Here is a 17,885-nt window from a genome sequence, read left to right as displayed (position 1 = left end):
TCCCCCCACACCCTGGCAGGATGTGGAGTACTATGGATCAGGAGTGAGAGGCAGCAGCAGGGCTGGAGGGCTGTGGCTTGGAAGTGAGAAGCAGACACACAGACACACAGAGACAGACATATAGACTGCACCAAGCTGGTAAGTGGAGGAGAAGGCACAGGGTGGGGATATGGAATGGGCAAGGAGAGGGAGGGAGGGAGTGGAGCAGGAGCAGGGGCTGGGGTGAATGGGGCCCTGGGGTGGGTTGTCAAGAGGCACAGGAGTGGGGGGTGTGGCTTTCCGCAGCTGCGTGCACCCCCAGGGGAGGCATGGGGGGGCACAGAGCCCTGAGTCCACAGCAGGCAGCCACCTCTGCCCCATGGGGGACACATGCCCCCCATGCCTCTCTTGGGGATGCCATTATGGCAGGGAACCACAACCCCCGCCACGCTCTGGTCAATCTACCTACGACATGACCCCGGGGCTCCATTCACCCCAGCCACTGCCCCACTCCCTCACCATGGGGCCTCTATCTGCCCATTACTTCCCTTTTTCCACCAAGTCCCTTCCCCTTTATAGACTTACTAGCTGGGTGCTCTCTATATGCACTGGAAGGAAAATCCTGAGATTTGAGGGTTGTATCCTGAGAACGTGAATTAGGGTAAATTTGATTTGGAAATCAGGAGTCTCACGATGGTTTTGTGAGAGTTGGCATTACTACAGTAGAGTTCTGAGGGTGGAAAGTTTGTCTACACAGAACAGAAAGGTGCAGGAGGGGACACTGCATCCTGGGATGCTGGAGGACTGCAACTTGGACAGCTCATCTGTGGGGAGTGAAAACACATTAACGTAGGAGTTTTCAAACTTTTTAAACAAGTGAATCCCTGCTGTCTCAAGCGTTCAGCTCATGTACCCCTTTATATTTTTTCTTGTTTTTAAGGGGGGTGCAGATCAAGGCCCCCATAGTGAGGGAGGGAGTGGGCCTGGGGCAGGGACAGGTGCTACACAGTGGGATGGAGCATGTGCAACCAGCCATGAAAAACAGGGCATGGAGGCAGTAGGCAGAAGAGGTGGCGGCATGGGATTGTAGGTGGGAGCAGTGCAGGGTGGTGGTGGGTGGCAGAAGAAGCCACGTGTGAGGCCACCACATGCAAGCCCCCTTTCCCCAGGCAGCACCTGTGTAGCCCACAGGGGGGTGCCACTGCCCTTGCCCCCCCTGCCCTGCACAGAAACACACTCCCCCCACCACTGAGACCTTCTGTACCTCACTGCCACGGCTTGCTTCAAAAGCAGCATGACAGCCATGTGCATCTCCCAAGGGAGAGGTGAAGTGTGGGAATGTGGAGGGGGAGATGCTGCAGCCATGCCCTGGGGCACATTCCATCCCTGTCCACCTGCACATACCCCCTCTGACCTTTCTAAGTACCCTTAGGGGTATGCATACCCCTGGTTGACAACCCCTGCATTAATGGGACTCCACTGAGTAGCATAGATCAGAGATAAACCTGCCCAGGAGTGGCATATACCAACTGAGTAGCATAGATCAGAGATAAACCTGTCCAGGAGTGGCATAACTTTAAGCTGCCTAAAGGGTGCTTAAAACTAGTTTCAGGTGTAATGTGTGGACTATCCACAGGTCAAGAGCCTCAGGAGCTGCCTGAAATTAGTACTTTAAAAGGCCCTAAAAATCCAAGACCCCTCTGAAAGAGGGAGATATGAGATGAGATATGAGGAGTTTAAATGACATGCCCATGCTTACATTAAACAAGTAGGGGCTGAGAGGAAGGAACATAGGCATCATTCACACACCATGGGTTGTGAGAGGTGGTATTACCAGAACTGGAAATGTCCTCATTGTCCAGACCTCATGCCACTTTTGTTTAGTTCCATATACTGGTTGTGTTTTGTCTGCTGTATCTGTAAATGTCTCAAATGATGGCTCTGCCACAACTTCCTTTGGAGGACTCTTCAAGAACACAACAGTCCTCATGCTCAGGAAAAAAAAGCTACACTTGGGGTTGTCACTAGTTATACCACCAACTGGAAGGAAATCAGTAGAACAGCTCGGTGGAATCACGCTGTAGGTCTCCTTTTGGAACTTTCCTCATTTCATTGCATTCAGACGGTTTTTTAAACCTATCTACAAATTGAAAAGGGAGATTTACCAGGAACCAGGACATCTGCTCAAAGGTATTACCTTTTTTAACACTAATGAACATTAATTAAGCTGCTCTGGATTTACACTGACTTTTTTCCCCTATCTTCAAGACTGTTCACGTGCTATAAAATTATACTCTTGGTATTTTGATGAACAAATCCCAAACAGCACATGAGGGTAACAGACTTGGGAAAAAAAATCAGTCACCACTGCTGCATTCTTGCCCCAAACTCAGTGTTCAGATAGCAAACTGGGGGCAAGTTATAAATTCCCAGGTTCGTTGGCTAGAAATAAACTCTCATTGAACTTTCCTTAGTTTACTAAAGGTTCCCATACCATGATACTCGGGCATTATTTTTCATTTTTAGGGTGCCTAAACTTTTGGGATTCACTTAAGTCCAAGAACAAAAATGCTGAACTCTTATAACAGACTGTTTTATGGACTGGCTGACCACACACACACACAGGACAAAGTGTGTTCCCTCAAGATTTTCAGTCCTTTTTTGTATTTCCAAGCAAGGTAGGGATAGTTTGGATAAACAACTTGGACTCATTCCTTAGCTAGAGCAAACTGGCATTATTCCACTGAAGTCAAAAGAGCTTTGATGATATACGCCAACTGAGAATCTGGTCCCAGAATTTTTTGTGCTGATCAGTACTAAACTTTTCCAGATTTACTTATAAGTGAAAGGCTGCCTAAATTAGCTTTTCTTTTGGTAAGCCTCTATACTTTGCTGAAGTGCTATTTTGCAACTTCTCCCAATGAAATGACAGTCCCTCCCAACCCACAGACACTTTCTACAGAACTTGCTCACTAAGGCTGTGACTACATTGCAATGAGTCAAGCATGAGCAGGCATATTTAAAAGTCCTGGGCTGCTGACAGACATGGAAAAAAAACCCAAAACTTGTGCTTTACCGGAAGCAGCAGCAGTAGCATGTTAGCTCAACCCGGCTCCTCAGAGTCTGTATAGATCATGTGCTTCAGCAGGGCTTTTTGGCACTTTTATGTAAAGCTGATTCAATCAGCTATTAGATAAAAACACCATAAAAGCCCTGCTGAAGCACCCAATCGATACAAATATTGGGCGAGCTGAGTCAAACTAACATGATGCCTCTTCTCAGCATGTGCTGGGATTGGCACAGGCACACCAGTTTTTTTTCAGAGGGGGGAAGGTCATCTGTAAGCAGCCTTGGATACCGATAGTAGTGAAGCCACAGCTGTGTGGGCTTCAAGGTGGGACATGCAAGACCACCTGAAGTTCTGGCAGAGACTAGCATGCACTGAAGTGGGTACCATCACAGCCCGTTCAGGCTAGCTAAATGTAAGGTTTTACCTGACCACACGGCAATTGAATCTCTGAATGCAGTGTTGACACTAAGACAAACCCTACTGTCTGCCCCAAGTACACCACAAAAATGTTGCATAACAGGAAGTCCTACTCCTTGAATGCACCAAGCTGAGGCACTCTCTTCTATGGTGCACGAAAGGGTGGGTTTAGGTGACTCCGTAGGAAAAACCTGATTTCAGCCCGGGCACAAGACACTGATCTTTCTCTCAGACTAATTCTAACCTTCATCAGCAGCTCCCTACTCGTCAGATAATTGTCATGCTCTGAGAAGATGTCAGACAGCTCTTCAAACGTCAGCATCTTCTCCCTACATAGAAAAGGAATTACTTCCGTGAGATTAACAATCACACTAAATCCATCCCAGATCATTATTCAGTAGTTTTTCACTGATGAATGACTAGCTAATAATCAAACACAGAAAATGTATAAGTAGAAGCAAGACACATCTGGATAGGTGCTGAGACTCTTTCAGAAAGCTCTTTCAACTCCCACTGCAGCAAAGGCAGCCCATCACAGTAATGTATTAATTTGTTTTTATCCAACATGTTGCTGTCTGTAAATAAGAAAGACAACTTTTCAAAGAGATCATCCTGACACCTAGCAGTGGGAGAATAAGCATTTGCCATTAGCCCTGTGGGCCTGCAGTGCCCAGCCAGGTGAAATTCTTGAATCAGTATCAACCTTGGAAACGTTTTTTACCAAAAAGACATACAAGAACAATCTATCCTCCCCTCAAGAAGAAAGGAAGGAAGAGAGGTTATCCTTGCTACTAATGGTGACATAGGAGCATGGAAACTGGAAGGTACCCTTTGGACCAGGGATGCCCAGATATTGACTGTGGGCTGGATCTGGCCCATGGGGCCCCTAAAAAAATATTGAAAATTAAAATTTATCTGTCCTTGGTTTCTGTCAAAAATGACAGGAAGCAGGGGCAGTAGGACCCACGGGAATCCTTGGCAGGCTCCTGCAACAGCAGGGCCCACCTGGCCCTGCGCCAGCAGGGGCTTCTGGCCTGGGACCACATGGCTGCCGCAGCTGGAAACTCGGGTAAGGGGGAAGAACAGGGTAGGAGCTGGTGTGGACCATGGGGAAAAGCAGCCCCTTGCCCACACAGGGTTGTCCTGAGTAACAGCAGAGTGTTCCAGGCTGGTGCTGAGTGCGGGGGAAAAGTGGTCCCTTCCCCACCCCATGGTCGGTGCCCCATGCTGCAGCTGCTTGCAGCCCATGTGGAGCTTGTCTGTGTTTTCTCAGGACAGCCCCACGCAGGCTGCGAGTTGCTGCAGCAGGGAGCACCGGCCACAGGGTGGGGGAGGGGCCACTTTTCCCCCGCACTCAACTGCAGCTCCTTCCCTGCCCGCAAGCAGGGGGTCGGAGCTGTGCTCTGCCGCCCACCTGTACCATGAGGCTGGGGGGGCACTGGGAATGAGCGGGTGCTGGAGCACAGGGCCCGCACCGGTGTTCCACAACCAGCGCCAGCAGGGCCCAGAGCAGGGCGGCAGGAGTACAGGATCCTGGCCAGCAGGAGCCCAGCATGGCTCCACAGACCCCTGCCAGCCTGCGCCCTGCTCTGGGCACCACCGATGCTGGCCCTGGGACATTGGTCCCAAGACATTGGGACACTGGTTCCAAGATGATGACTAAGGGGCAGGGCACCTGTCAAAGAGCGGAGCTACCCATGCAGCCCTCGATAGCTTGCCAAAACTAGGTAGCGGCCCTCTGCCCGAAATAATCGCCCACCTCTGCTTTGGATCATCAAGCCCCGCTGGCAAATAAGCAGCCTGCCAATTATTCAAAAAGCATTACCTGGTGAGAAATGTTGAATCTAATACTGTTTTGTATTAGATTTCTAACCTAGTAACTTAGACTAAGGAAACTTGGTCCTGAAGCAGACCTGGTGGCATAAAACTTGCCTCAGTGGAACTTAGACCCTCGCCACAGTTTCAAAAGGGAGAAAAAGAAAAATTAACAACATTGTAGCACCCTTTTCTCTTCCCATTTTTCTGGTCTCCCTTTGGAGTATTGTTTGCTCATGGTGCGAAGACAGAAATCTCCGCTGCCCTTCTGCCCACAGAACAGGTGATGGTGTATCTGACACACCAAAGGAAAGGACATGAGACTCCTAATGACAGCATGGCTATGCTTCTTCCTACAACATCAATAAGATGGTAGCAGGACTTCATGACTCCTAGATGTTGCCTAAAACTTTCAAACCAACTGAAACAGAAGCTCAGATGAGAAAGTGAATGGATGTACGAAGGAATGGGATGATAACCGTGAGAAGGAATGGCATTAAAAACAATATTTTTGTTGTGAGTCAGTTATGATGCAAACAAGCAAGAGGAAGATTACTTTGTAACAGATGCCCAGGTTGTCTTTAGTCGATAGATGGAGGTGGACTGCAGTGCTGAAACAATGGCCCTCAAGGAGGAAAAATTCTTCAGGATCCTACATTCCTGTAAAGGGAGTGATTAAAAAACAGAGGAGAGTTAAATATCAATATTACAAGCAGGCTGGCGATTTCCTGTTTCACTGGTATCACAGCTGTTACAAATTCTTACGACTAAATAGGCAGCTGTACAAATATTGAACATCAAAAATTCATTCCCCTCACTCTCCCCAGCCATCAAAACACTTTATAGGTTTTGGCACTTACATCTTGTTTTCCTCACTTTCTTATATTTTTTGTGGTGGTATTGCAGTTTTATAGTTTCCAGCTCTCCTAGTAAAAATACTAGTGGAGGTGGGTCTCTGAAGCCAAGCTAAGGAAAGCAATTTTTTCCCCTGTAAAATAGAGCTTTTTATTTACCATCTTTCCCCCGCTAGAGGAAAGTTGGAGGGTACACCTCCTTACCAGTGGTATTTAAAATGTTAAAGCTCCATAAGCAAAGAATTAAAAATACACACAAAGGAACAACCTATCAATTAGACAGGTGCATCATTTAATGGAAGAGCTCTCTAACATCGCTAAGCGAATCTGTCTATCAAGACCGGAGAAATCTTCTAATGTGTGATCACAATATACCCCTGGAATAATGATAGTGGAGACATATATGGAGAAGTAATATTGAGAAGTGTTTTGGATGCTGCGAGTATTTGGGCCTCCTTACAAAACATTTGAAGTGAGGGGCCTAGATTCTGATGGTAGCAGATGGAAACAACAAGACAGAAAAAGCATATTATAGAGCAACCAATGGACTCATCCAAGGGCCCACGGCACACCAGGAGTTCATGGACCAGAACTTAAGAACCACTGATTAAGGTAAGGCTTGACAAGCCCTTAGACACAAATATCTGCGTGCACAAGTATGGAAGTCAACATATGAGGATGTCATTTTTACATGGCATTGGAAACATGCTAAATATGAATCTGAGCCAGTAAACACTTACGGGTCTGATCATAAGCTATGTACAGGATACTCTATGGTGTACAAATAAAACTGATTTTTTGGCATCCACTTTACCATCTATTTATGTGACCGAAGCAAGATAAAGTAAAATTAAATCTTTATATGACTAACTTTATTGGCAAGAGCTCTAATTAAATTAACAGTACATGTTACAAATATAACGGTATTCATGTGTATGTTTGTGTGGGGGAGTTATCTGCAATCGTAGACATTTTGCTTAAAAATATGACTTATAATAACTAGCAGCAGACAGCAGCAGAACAGCTACTGCTTCTATCAGGATAAGGTTTTTCAAATATTGGTATTAGAAGATTCAGGATAGATTGAGACCATCAGTTGACTTTGGGGTCAGATCTAATGGCACCAAACTCTTAAGAACTATCCTTGCAACACATCTGTCATCTTAGACCAAAATATCAAAACAGCTTTTCTCATGAGATGTCAGCAAGAGCCAAATGAGAAGACAGGTCTCTTCCCACCACAAATGGTTTGAGTCCAGAAACTTCAATTTAATCCCCTACCCACTGCCTCAAAATACATAGAAGGTTTTTGAAAGGAGGTTAGGTTAGACTTATTTTGAGTTAACAGCATTCACTACGTTTAAAGAGTACATCAGGTTTTCTCTTTTGCATTCATGTTTCCAGAGGTTTATTTAATTTGCTACAGGCTAAACTTTAGCTAATGATATTTTCTTCTGCCAGAGGTATTTTTAGATTCCTTTACTGTCTTATAAGTGACTCTTAAAAAAATCAGTAACTTTACAGTACATGAAATTCTCAGAATAACCTTGATTGTGAAGATGAAACTTAACAGGTGATTAATGATTTCTTTTTTAATTTTTAAAACAAACATTTTGTGTAGAAAATTGGCTGCTACTGCTCAGTAACTTTAGATTTTAGGTGGAGTCTGAAGGGCCAACAGTAAAGAAAAACAGTTTGATTTGTAAACTGATGAGTCTGAATCTGAAGATCATGGACAGACAACAAGCATGGAGCCCGACTGCCCTATTTCTGGAATCATTTGTCACTGAATAACAGTTCTGTAATGAGCAGATATTTTTAAATGGAGATACCTAAATATGAAAATCATGTTTGTGCCTGCAAAACAAGCAATGTCCTATAGAACTAAGTAACTGTGTGTGTTACTAGCCATTCTACATGTGCAATTATTTGGCTGTGTGTGCACATGTATGTTTCATGGGCTCAGAGAGGACTGGAATATTTAATTATGCATATGAAATTAGTGGGATGAATAGTACTGGATCAACAGGGCTGAGCTGATAGATCTATCCCCAGGATCAAGGAATATGTTGCAAGGGACTGGGCAGATTTCCTCTGACATCCCACTACTCTCTTATTTTGTCCTAAGGTAACTCCCATGGCCTGTACAATATCTGATTTCTCTACTGTGCTTCGTAACAACAGTGCTAGATTTTCATGACTGTATGTGAACCCAGGAGAAGTTTACTAAAACTCAAGAATGAACCCACCTAATCCTTTACATATTATTCATCAAAAAGCTACCATATAACAATGAAAGTGAGATAACTAGAAATGCCAAAGAGGCAGATCCTCATAATAAGTTCCCTGAACCTTGCTGTCCCACCAGTTCAGGTGCCAAGGCTAATAATTTTGACCCTAGAAGCATAAAAACACATTGTCAAATTTAGAAGGCCAAATAATCAGGTCTTATTTTATTACTATTACTGTTTTTGCACTTCTTTCCAAGAATGCATGCTATTCTTTAATATACAGGCACTGATGTTATGTGTATTCTAGAGGTGCACCGATACGTTGGTCAGATATTGGCTCAGTACTGATAAAAAGAAAATTGTCTACATCTGATATGGGCTTGATGGGGCCAATAATTTGGCCAATAAATCCCCATGTTGCATGCAGTTGCAACCCAGCCTGGAACAGATCCAGCAGCATAGAGAGCTGCCTCCAGCTGGTAAGTCAGAAGGGGAGGGAAAGGGAAGGGATGTGGGGGGCAGATCAATGCCCCCCGCGATGAGGGAGGAGGAAGGCGCGGGACGGAGACACGGCTCATGGGGTGGGGGCAGCTCCCACTGCTGCTTGCACCCCGGGAGGGTGGGGATGGGGGGGCATGTGCCCCCATATCTGTAGGGCATGGGGCAGGCAGCAGCTGTGGAGTGGAGCTGAAGCCAGAGCCAGTGCTGCGTCGGGCTTTTCTTGCCAGGGGCTGGGCTCAGAGGAGGCATTGGCGGCGCTGAGACGAGGCTGCAACCACACCAGATTTCACCACAGCTCCATTCCCAGTCCCATGCTGCTGAGTGGTGCTTCCATAGCTTTTCCCGGTGCTTGGGTGGACATGGAGTGTTCAGCTGGGGCTGCGCTGGGTGGCAACACAGGGCTGGGAAGGCAGCTGTGGTGAAATTTGGGATCACCTGCCCCCCCACACCTCTTCCCTCCCCCCTTCCCTTCCACCACACCAGCCTTACCACCGGGAGGCAGCTGTATCAGATATCAGATCAGTATTGGCTGATATGCCTCCTTAAATATTGGCTATCGGTATCGGCTCCCAAAACATCTGTCTGTGCATCCCTAGTAAATTCTACAATAGTCTTAAAAAAAAATCTGTCTCAATACCAACAGCCCATGAGCAGAGTTCAGGAAAGGTTTAAAAATGGAAGATAAAATCTAAAAACTTAGAAAACTAGTGTTACATAAGGAACTTGAGCAAAATGTTTTTATGCCAAGAATAAGAAACATATGGAATCAGTTACAAGGGAAAGAAGTTGAAGCAAAGACTCAAATGAAGTTCAAGAGACACCTGGGGCATGGTGAAAAAGCAGAAAAGAACAGAATTAAGAAGAACCAAAGAAAAGGAAGGGATCTTTAGCCTGATGGCCTTTCTTTTAACATTTTTCTGTTCTTTCAGATACACAAATTACTGTGCATATCTAGTGAAAACAAGGTTACGCAGAGAGCGTAGAGTTCATTGTCATGGATCATTCAAAACAGCATGAATTATTAAACATCTTAATATCATTAAATATTATTAAAGGTAATTAACTTTTCAGCTTTTCCTTTCAAAGCCTTTTTTTAATTAGAAATGAATTATTTTTGTGTCTGTAGCCATTTCCCTAAATCTAACTTACGCTTTACTTCTAAATGTGTCCATATTTAAGAACAAAAAATATTCAATTTGGGACTTTCTTATTCAGAATTAAATTTTATGGGGTTTCTAGATTTGGGAAAGGGAAAAAAGAGATAGTTGTTAAAGATGAATTGCTTCTGTGGAATTTTGTGTATTTGGAGTCTTTCAAAACAGTTTTCATTTGCCTCAAATGCCCAGTTTTCAGTTTGAAACAAAAGAAATACAAACTGAGTTAAAGTAAAGGACAAAGAACCATTTTTTTCTGCTATTGGCCATATTTCCTTGTATTAAAATATTCAAAAGCATGTTGAAAGGTTGTTTTTAAACTTTCTTCCCTGCCAAGTTAGAGAGAAAATTCTAAATAGCTAATTCTGAGAACATTTAATAGGTTGTTCCTGAATCATCATCAAGGTTTACTTAGAAGTTATAAAGCAGGATGAGGAATGCACTCTATCAGAAGGTTCCTGAATCAGTCAGGAACTAAACAGGCAAAAAGACAACAAGAACCTCCCTGGAGAACCTACCTCAAATCGATAAATGAACCAAATTATTATAAAATCATAGAAAATTAGGGTTCAAAGGGACCTCAGGAGGTCATCTAGTCCACCCCTCCTGCTCAAAGCAGGACCATCCCCAACTAGATCATCCCAGCCAAAGCTTTGTCTAGCTGGGTTTTGAAACCCCTAAGGATGGAGTTTCCAGCACCTCTTTGGGTAACCTGTTCCAGTGTTATACTAGTTTCATATTGAGAAAATTCTTCGTAATATCTAACCTAAACTTCCCTTGATGCAACTTGAGACCATTGCTCCTTGTTCTGTCACCTGCCACCACTGAGAACAGTCTAGCTCCATCCTCTTTTGAAGCCCTCTTCAGGTAGTTGAAGACTGCTATTTAATCCCCTCTCAGTCTCCTCTTCTCTGGACTACATAAGCCCAGTTCCCTAAGTCTTTCCTCATAAGTCATGTCCCCTAGGCATTTTTGTTGCCCTCCACTGGATTCTCTCCAATTTGTCCACAAATCAGCCTATCAGCTAAAGATGTACAAGAGGCCACAAAGATGAGCATGTGTCCTCTGTACTTGTGATTGTTTGAATGCATACAAGCAAAACCCTTATTTGAGGGAACAAACAGGCACTATGGATTTATATGCACAGATGGGTTTTGTGGGCATGACAACTGCTTCATTTCTGTTCTTGTATCACATTTCTTTGAAACCATGGTAAAATTCCAACTACACTGGTCAACATCATCCAGTAATTAGCACATTGGTCTACATTATCCAATAACTAAAACTGTGTGAAAAGGTTATAATTACTATTTTATTGATGAGGAAACTAAGTCAGAGATGTGTTGTACCTGGGCCCAAGCCACTAAGGCAATCAGTGCCAAAAATAACTAGGATTAAAACTTCATGGGTCTGTGAAGAAAGCAGTTGACCTCCCTCCCTCATTCAAATACCGCAAAACAACAAACATTAACTGAAAAACCCAGAATAAATGTTTTACTTGTGCAATATTGATCCACTTCTCAATGATCTTGGCTCTGTGCTGTGGCTTGAGTTCTTTGTCCTTCAGGATGGTTTTGATGACACAGTTAGTAACTGCATTAAACTGGGAGATGGTGGCTCTGATAGTGGATGCCAAGTGCTTGTATTCTTTCTTATCCCTCTGAGACCAGATGCACCCCAAACAGTGGTGGGGCACTACTTTCTTAAAGAGCTCCTAAAATTGGACAGAAAAATACAAATGAACAAACCTCTGCTAGATTTCTATTATCAACATATATGAATACACATTTTTCTATACTTTGGATTTAACACTGATACTGTATTAATAGATAAATACTGTTTTTTTCTGACAAAATGTACTTTGTACTGTTTTATATAGACTTTAATGAATGTATTGCTGATTAGAAGATCATATACAACCTCCAGAAATGGCATATACAGTGTAAATATATCTGTATTTGTATCAATATATCTACCGATAGTGATTGATGCACAGAGGAGCATGATCATAGTAGCTATATTTATGCAATGTAGTTTCATAAACTAAAGATGCTTATAAATGCAACATAATCATGACAAAAAGCATCTTACAAGATATTAAATAGATACTATGGGTTATTTGAACTTTGCAAAAAGGACATGATGTAGTAATATATTCATTTACATGTTTTTTAAAACTTGTCACCCAAAAGAAACAATCTGATTGGCTGAAGTGAGGGATCAGTACTGCTGCCTGATAAGTAGCTAGCAGAGTTTTGGAACACAAGCAGTGTTCTTTCTCCCTGAAACCACACAGTACTTACTGCATCCATATATGTTAGCTGCTCTGCCACAAGATCTTCTGAGAAAAAAGAGAGCTCTTGTGTCCCATCAATTTCTATTTCCTCATCAACATCAAGGCTAAAAATGAAGGTGCTATGAAACCCATCTGCGGAAAGCATAATATAACTTAATAAAATACACATGATAAACAGTAAATTAAAGCCACTATCTATCATCATCATCATGTTAGAGCCTAGCAGTCCTAACAGTGTTCAGGACTGTACTATGTTAGGGACTATACTCATGTGCTTTATAATCTGAGAAACCAAAAAAAATGCACATTAGCCTGTCTTAATGCACATTAACTAAATAGTATGGGACACTTTTTCACATGCTCTGGGGGTAGGGGCGCTTTAGATCTGACTAAAGCACCACAGCATCTCATGTATCAATGTCTCCATACTTCAAAATGGTAGCGGGGGCATTTGAACTAATTGCCATTTTTAAGCATGGGGACACTGATACATGAGACGCAGGAGGCTGCTGAAGCATGGTAATTACCACACTCCACCAGACTTGATTAATTGACTCTGCTCCAACACACTGTAGTTACAGCACATTGGAGCAGCCTCCCAGCGCGTCTACAGGCACCCAAGGTTTTTAAGTTAAGCTTAATGCGCATTAGCTTATTTTAATGCGCATTAACTAAATAGCATGTTTTTAGTGATGCTTTAATATGCATTGAAATAGGTTAATGTGCATTAAAGTGCATGTGTAGACATGCCTACTGTGTCACAAATTAAATGCAATAGGAACTCCCTGAATTCAGTTTATGTCTCCTGTGTAGAAAGGTGGGAGTGTCAAGCATCTTTTTAGTACCATCCTCCCCTTTGTATGGCTAAATACCTATACATTAATCTGATATAGATTGTACTGAGGAAAGGGTAACCCAATATTTTTCTCCTTTCTAGTTTGCAAAGTTGAGCCAGAAAACAAATGTGCTGAGTCTCCAAGGCAGAATACTCCTTCAAAGATTCTCCTGGAGCAGTGAGCAAGAGAGGGGTCATTCTCACTGGGGCCACAAAGCTAAGGCAGAGGCAGAAGGATTCCATATAGATGGCTCTGACACCTTATGGATCTGTCAAACTGTACAAAGGTGCATTTGTCAGGTTTGGAGTCAAAACCAGTTTATTTTATGGTGGGAAGGTGAAGAACCTTTTCCCCACCATGCCATGGTTAGGGAGATTCTCAAGTGGGGATTCTTGAAGAGACTTCCTTCCCCATAATTCTCTTACTGTAAAAAAATGAGATCTGGCTCAAAAGCATCAAAATATTGCTGGACTCTTCCACCTGGCAACAGGTGATAATTTTGCTCTCATTTACATCAAGTGTCTGCCACTCAGCAAAGTTTTAACATCAAAGCTGCTGGAGTGAAATCCACTGGATTTTTTTTTTACATAATATGCAATGTACTTCAGAGCATGTTATGAAATATTTCCTATCCAATTGGAACTAGAAAATTATCAAAAATAACAGGGAACATTATGTGATACATCTTTCTTGATTTTTGAAGCATGTGTTTCCTCTTTGCTCACTAATTTGCAAAACCTAGCCATTTGCTATGGGCCTCGCAATCATTAGTCTAAACTGGCAAGACTCTACTGTAACAAATTACAACTACTGGAAAATACAGAATGGAGTCTAGATATATCAGTTTATTTGGAGCTAAATAAGGTGAGTGAAAATGACTGAGCCTTAGTTATCTGTGGATATTTTATGAAAATAAGCCATGTAAATGGAATTTTATAACAACTGTTTACAAAAATCATCTATCTGTCCTCCTTTTCTGATTCTGTTCTCCTGAGTGGAATCCCTTCTCTCTCTGTCTTTATCTACTCAGTAAAAACAACTCCATATCCTGTTCCTCAAGATGTTAACCTCTAAATTTCTGCTGTCATTTTCCCTATAATCTAACTCGATCGACTTCTCTTTTCCTTCAAATCCTTTTTTAAAACCCACCTTTCTACAACCCCTCTTACCTTCTTAACATCACTGATTCCTGCTGCCGAACTGTTGGGCTAGACTTGCCTTGTTTTGTATTTCTCAAGATATTCTTTAGGCGCTGACAAAAGTGATGTTTTGTCACAGAAGTAATCAGCCACTGAAAGCACTGTACAACCAAGCACTGAGAGGAGTACATGGCTGCAGAGTACTTTAAAAAGTGCCTGATTGTCTGACAAATGAACCCTCATTATATGAAGGTTCAGACTAAGGTGCTCCAAAGCGGAGAGCCTTCATTAACTTCTGTTAGTGCAGGTGAGGAGCAGAGCAAAGCTGAAGTAGCCAGCGCTGTGTATAGGATGGGAGGGGAAAAGGAAGGGGAGAAAGTTCTGTTTCGGGTTTGACCAGCCTGTGCTGGAAGTTTGGGCTGGTAGATTGGAACCATCCCCCAAGAAGAGGGAGGCTCCAATCCACCCACCCCACTACTCCAGCACAGCATGGGCAAACCCTAGAATGGACCTCCCTCCCCTGCCTTCTCCCCCTCCCATCCTGAGACAGCACAAGAACTGGGAGAGGTTGGTGAGGCTAGGGGAGAGAGGCTGCAGACATGTAGTCTCTCTCACTGGTTTGGCTCCAAATTGAAGCTTGATCCCCAACCCTTCCAACCCAACAATGAACATCCGTTCGGTCGGAAAGGTCAGTCTATCTCATGGCACTTTCTGTATCTTATCTATTGTCCCAGCCTTGCAGTCTAATCTACATGGGTGGACCCTGCATAGAGTCCTAGTGGGGGGGTCTATAGAATTCAGACTGTATATATATAAAGCTCCATCTAAATGTATATCACTAAATGAATACCTAAAAACAATGACTTATCACTGAGGCTTTAAATGTGGTTATAGAGAAAGCATTATGCACTTTTGAAACAATAGATAATACAATTTTGAATAAAAGTGAGCAAACCTGATGGACATATAAAATAACTGATCACTATAAAACAGCACCAATCATACTCTCAAATTAGGCACTGACCTGCCCTCTCCCCACCCCCTGGCACACAGGCAATTTTATTGTAATTTATATCCATTATTTCAAGACTCGGATAATTTTGTTCTCATTCAAGTTAGGTGTCAAGTTTCTAATTCAAGCTTAAGAACCTTTTTTAAATATTACTACAAGAAATAAGTGCAAGAACAAAGCTGCTGGAAACTTCTGCTCACTTTGAACAATAGTTGGATCTAAATATAGACCTAAACATTTTTTTGGCCCACTAGAACCAAATTCAGGACAGAACATCGTTAGACACATATTAACAACCTTGTAGATCTGAATGTTTTGGGAGCTGAAGAAAAAGCATTTGTGTTTTATGCAATGCATCTTTTATACACATTTAAATGCCTGTGTTTATCTGGCCCTGTGTCTAATTAGAAAATAACACATTATTTCTGGAACATCTAGCAGGTAAAGTTTATGAGATGAAATACTGCTTTTCTTTTGTTTCCCTGATTTCATATATCATTTCCTTTCACTTCTGTGCCAAAGGTAGACATTAGTTCTAGTTCACACATTGCGTAAGTGCCGAGAAGCATAACCAGAAAGTTATTGTGCCACAGGAAAGTTTCTAACTGGGTTAAGGACCATGTGTCAAGTTGACACTGTTCATAGCATTTTTGTATTTCTACAGCCCACTATTGTTTTAGCAGGTCTTTGACCTGGTAATGTAAGTTTTTCCTCTGTCCTTGGATGTCAGCAACCCATCACTCAAATAGGAAAAAACAGCCACACACACTTCCTGTGACATGGTAGTAACTAGGAAGAGAAGCATCATGACAAAAAGGCTTTTGCCTCAAGCTGCCTTTGGTCAAAGTACAGTAACATCTGATGAGACTTTTATCTTTTTAAAGGAGAGAACTAGGTAGACAGCAGCTTTGGCCATACTTCAAAAGCACTGAAAATTCAAAGGCAATTTGCCTCTTGGCTGCTGCTCTGACTCTTGTGCACTGGCAAAATTCTCAGAAATGCCAACGCTCCCAGTTTCCAATCAGCATTATCAGGCCTGTGATTTCACACTGCATATTTGTATTTCTACCTACTCTTTACCTATACTCCCATGAGAGATTGAAGAGGGACACAGCTAAAAAACCAAAAACTCTACAGGGCCTGATCCTATAAGTGATATCAGAATTAGGCCCTGTTAATATAACTGCTGATAACATTTACCCAAAAAACTGTAATTCTGTAGTGCGGTTTGGAAGATTAGGCAGTGATAGGTTGGGAAAAAAATATAACTTACTCTCATTTTCTACTTCTTGCTTCTGAAACTGCTCCAGGAGGTTTTGTGCCCTTTTCTCTGTGTCAGAGCCAGGCATGATTCTTTTAAGGTAATCCAGCAGTTTATGCAAACACACATAATCCGGTGGTTCTCTGAAGTCTTCAGAACACGGATCAAGCCAGGCTCTCAAGAGTGAGGCTATTGCACTGAAAATAAATACATTGAAAAAATCTGGTCATATTCCATCTTTATAACAGCAACGTTTGTCATTCAAACCTGTGTAAAGAAGATGAATATATTACCTCTGCTATTAGCGAGCAAGGAATTCTGATCTGGGGGCATTTTTACGTAATCACGGTCTAATCTCACTTACACACATTTTACCACTCTTAATTTCTGATCAAAATTAGTGAATGAGTACTGAATTGTATCCTCATGATGCAAAACCTAGGAAAATCATAACTATTTTTAGCTGTATCAAAATCCTCCAATTTGATCCAGTATTATGGCAAACAAAGTATAGGAGACAGAAGCAAAACACAAACATCCTACTCCACACACAACCTTTCCACAAAACACAAATCAAGCTGGCTTTTATCACTTTGTACTTTTTTGCATTCCTTTCTTATTGCTACATTTGAGCTAATTTTTGCAGTTTTCTCTCCTGGTGTAACACACACAAGAAATGCCTATTTGAGTTGATAAATTTCAGCTAAGCAGTTGGTACAGCTTTTGAGGCTTGTCAGTCTCTCACCTTGCTTTCCCACAGACATGCATGAATAATTCCCATTATTGTGTATTAATATATACATATAATCATCATATATAGATATGATGCATAAGAATGTAACAGTTACCATATCGGTCAGACCAGAGGTCCAACTATTCCAGAACACTGTCTCCACAAGTGGCAAGTAGCAGATGTTTGAGAGGAAGAGTAGAAGAAACAGGATAGAGTAATGCATCCTCTATCATGATACATATGTACATCCCTAAGTCCTATGACTAACAGCCCCAGACTGATAAAGTTATACAGGGTAGTTCCAATCTTTTTCGGAACTTGGTTATACTCCTGGCCTCCACAGCATCCTGTGGTGATGTGTTTCACAAATTAATTGTGTGTGAAAAAGTACTTCCTTTTGGTTGTTTTAAACCTGCTGCCAGATAATTCAGGAGACAGTAAATAGCAGCTCCCTGTTCACTTTTTCTATTAATGATTTCACTGACACCATATTATCTTCAGTCACTCTTTTCCAAGACTTCTTGAGCCTCTTCTCACATGGTTGCCACTCCATATTCCATATAATCTTCGTTGCTCTTCTCTGTACC

General features: G+C 42.4%; 1 protein-coding gene across 3 annotated transcripts in view; it reads right to left on the bottom strand.

Moving 5' to 3' along the window:
• RGL1 (ral guanine nucleotide dissociation stimulator like 1) overlaps positions 1-17,885 on the bottom strand; it is a 102,187-nt gene that overhangs the window by 22,507 nt on the left and 61,795 nt on the right. For all 3 annotated transcript variants that reach the window (XM_090048236.1, XM_090048235.1, XM_090048234.1), the window contains 5 exons: positions 16,578-16,762; positions 12,325-12,449; positions 11,520-11,735; positions 5,838-5,941; positions 3,711-3,795 (listed from right to left, as the gene is read on the bottom strand). In XM_090048236.1, coding sequence (XP_089904362.1) covers positions 3,711-3,795; positions 5,838-5,941; positions 11,520-11,735; positions 12,325-12,449; positions 16,578-16,762 — 715 coding nt within the window. The remainder of the gene's footprint in view (positions 1-3,710; positions 3,796-5,837; positions 5,942-11,519; positions 11,736-12,324; positions 12,450-16,577; positions 16,763-17,885) is intronic.

This window comes from Crocodylus siamensis, chromosome 5, assembly GCF_052110815.1.
Source record: "Crocodylus siamensis isolate JL-2025a chromosome 5, ASM5211081v1, whole genome shotgun sequence".
Taxonomy (NCBI): domain Eukaryota; kingdom Metazoa; phylum Chordata; order Crocodylia; family Crocodylidae; genus Crocodylus; species Crocodylus siamensis.
Note: the sequence above shows the minus strand (reverse complement) of the source record. Positions and strands in the feature narration are given on the sequence as shown.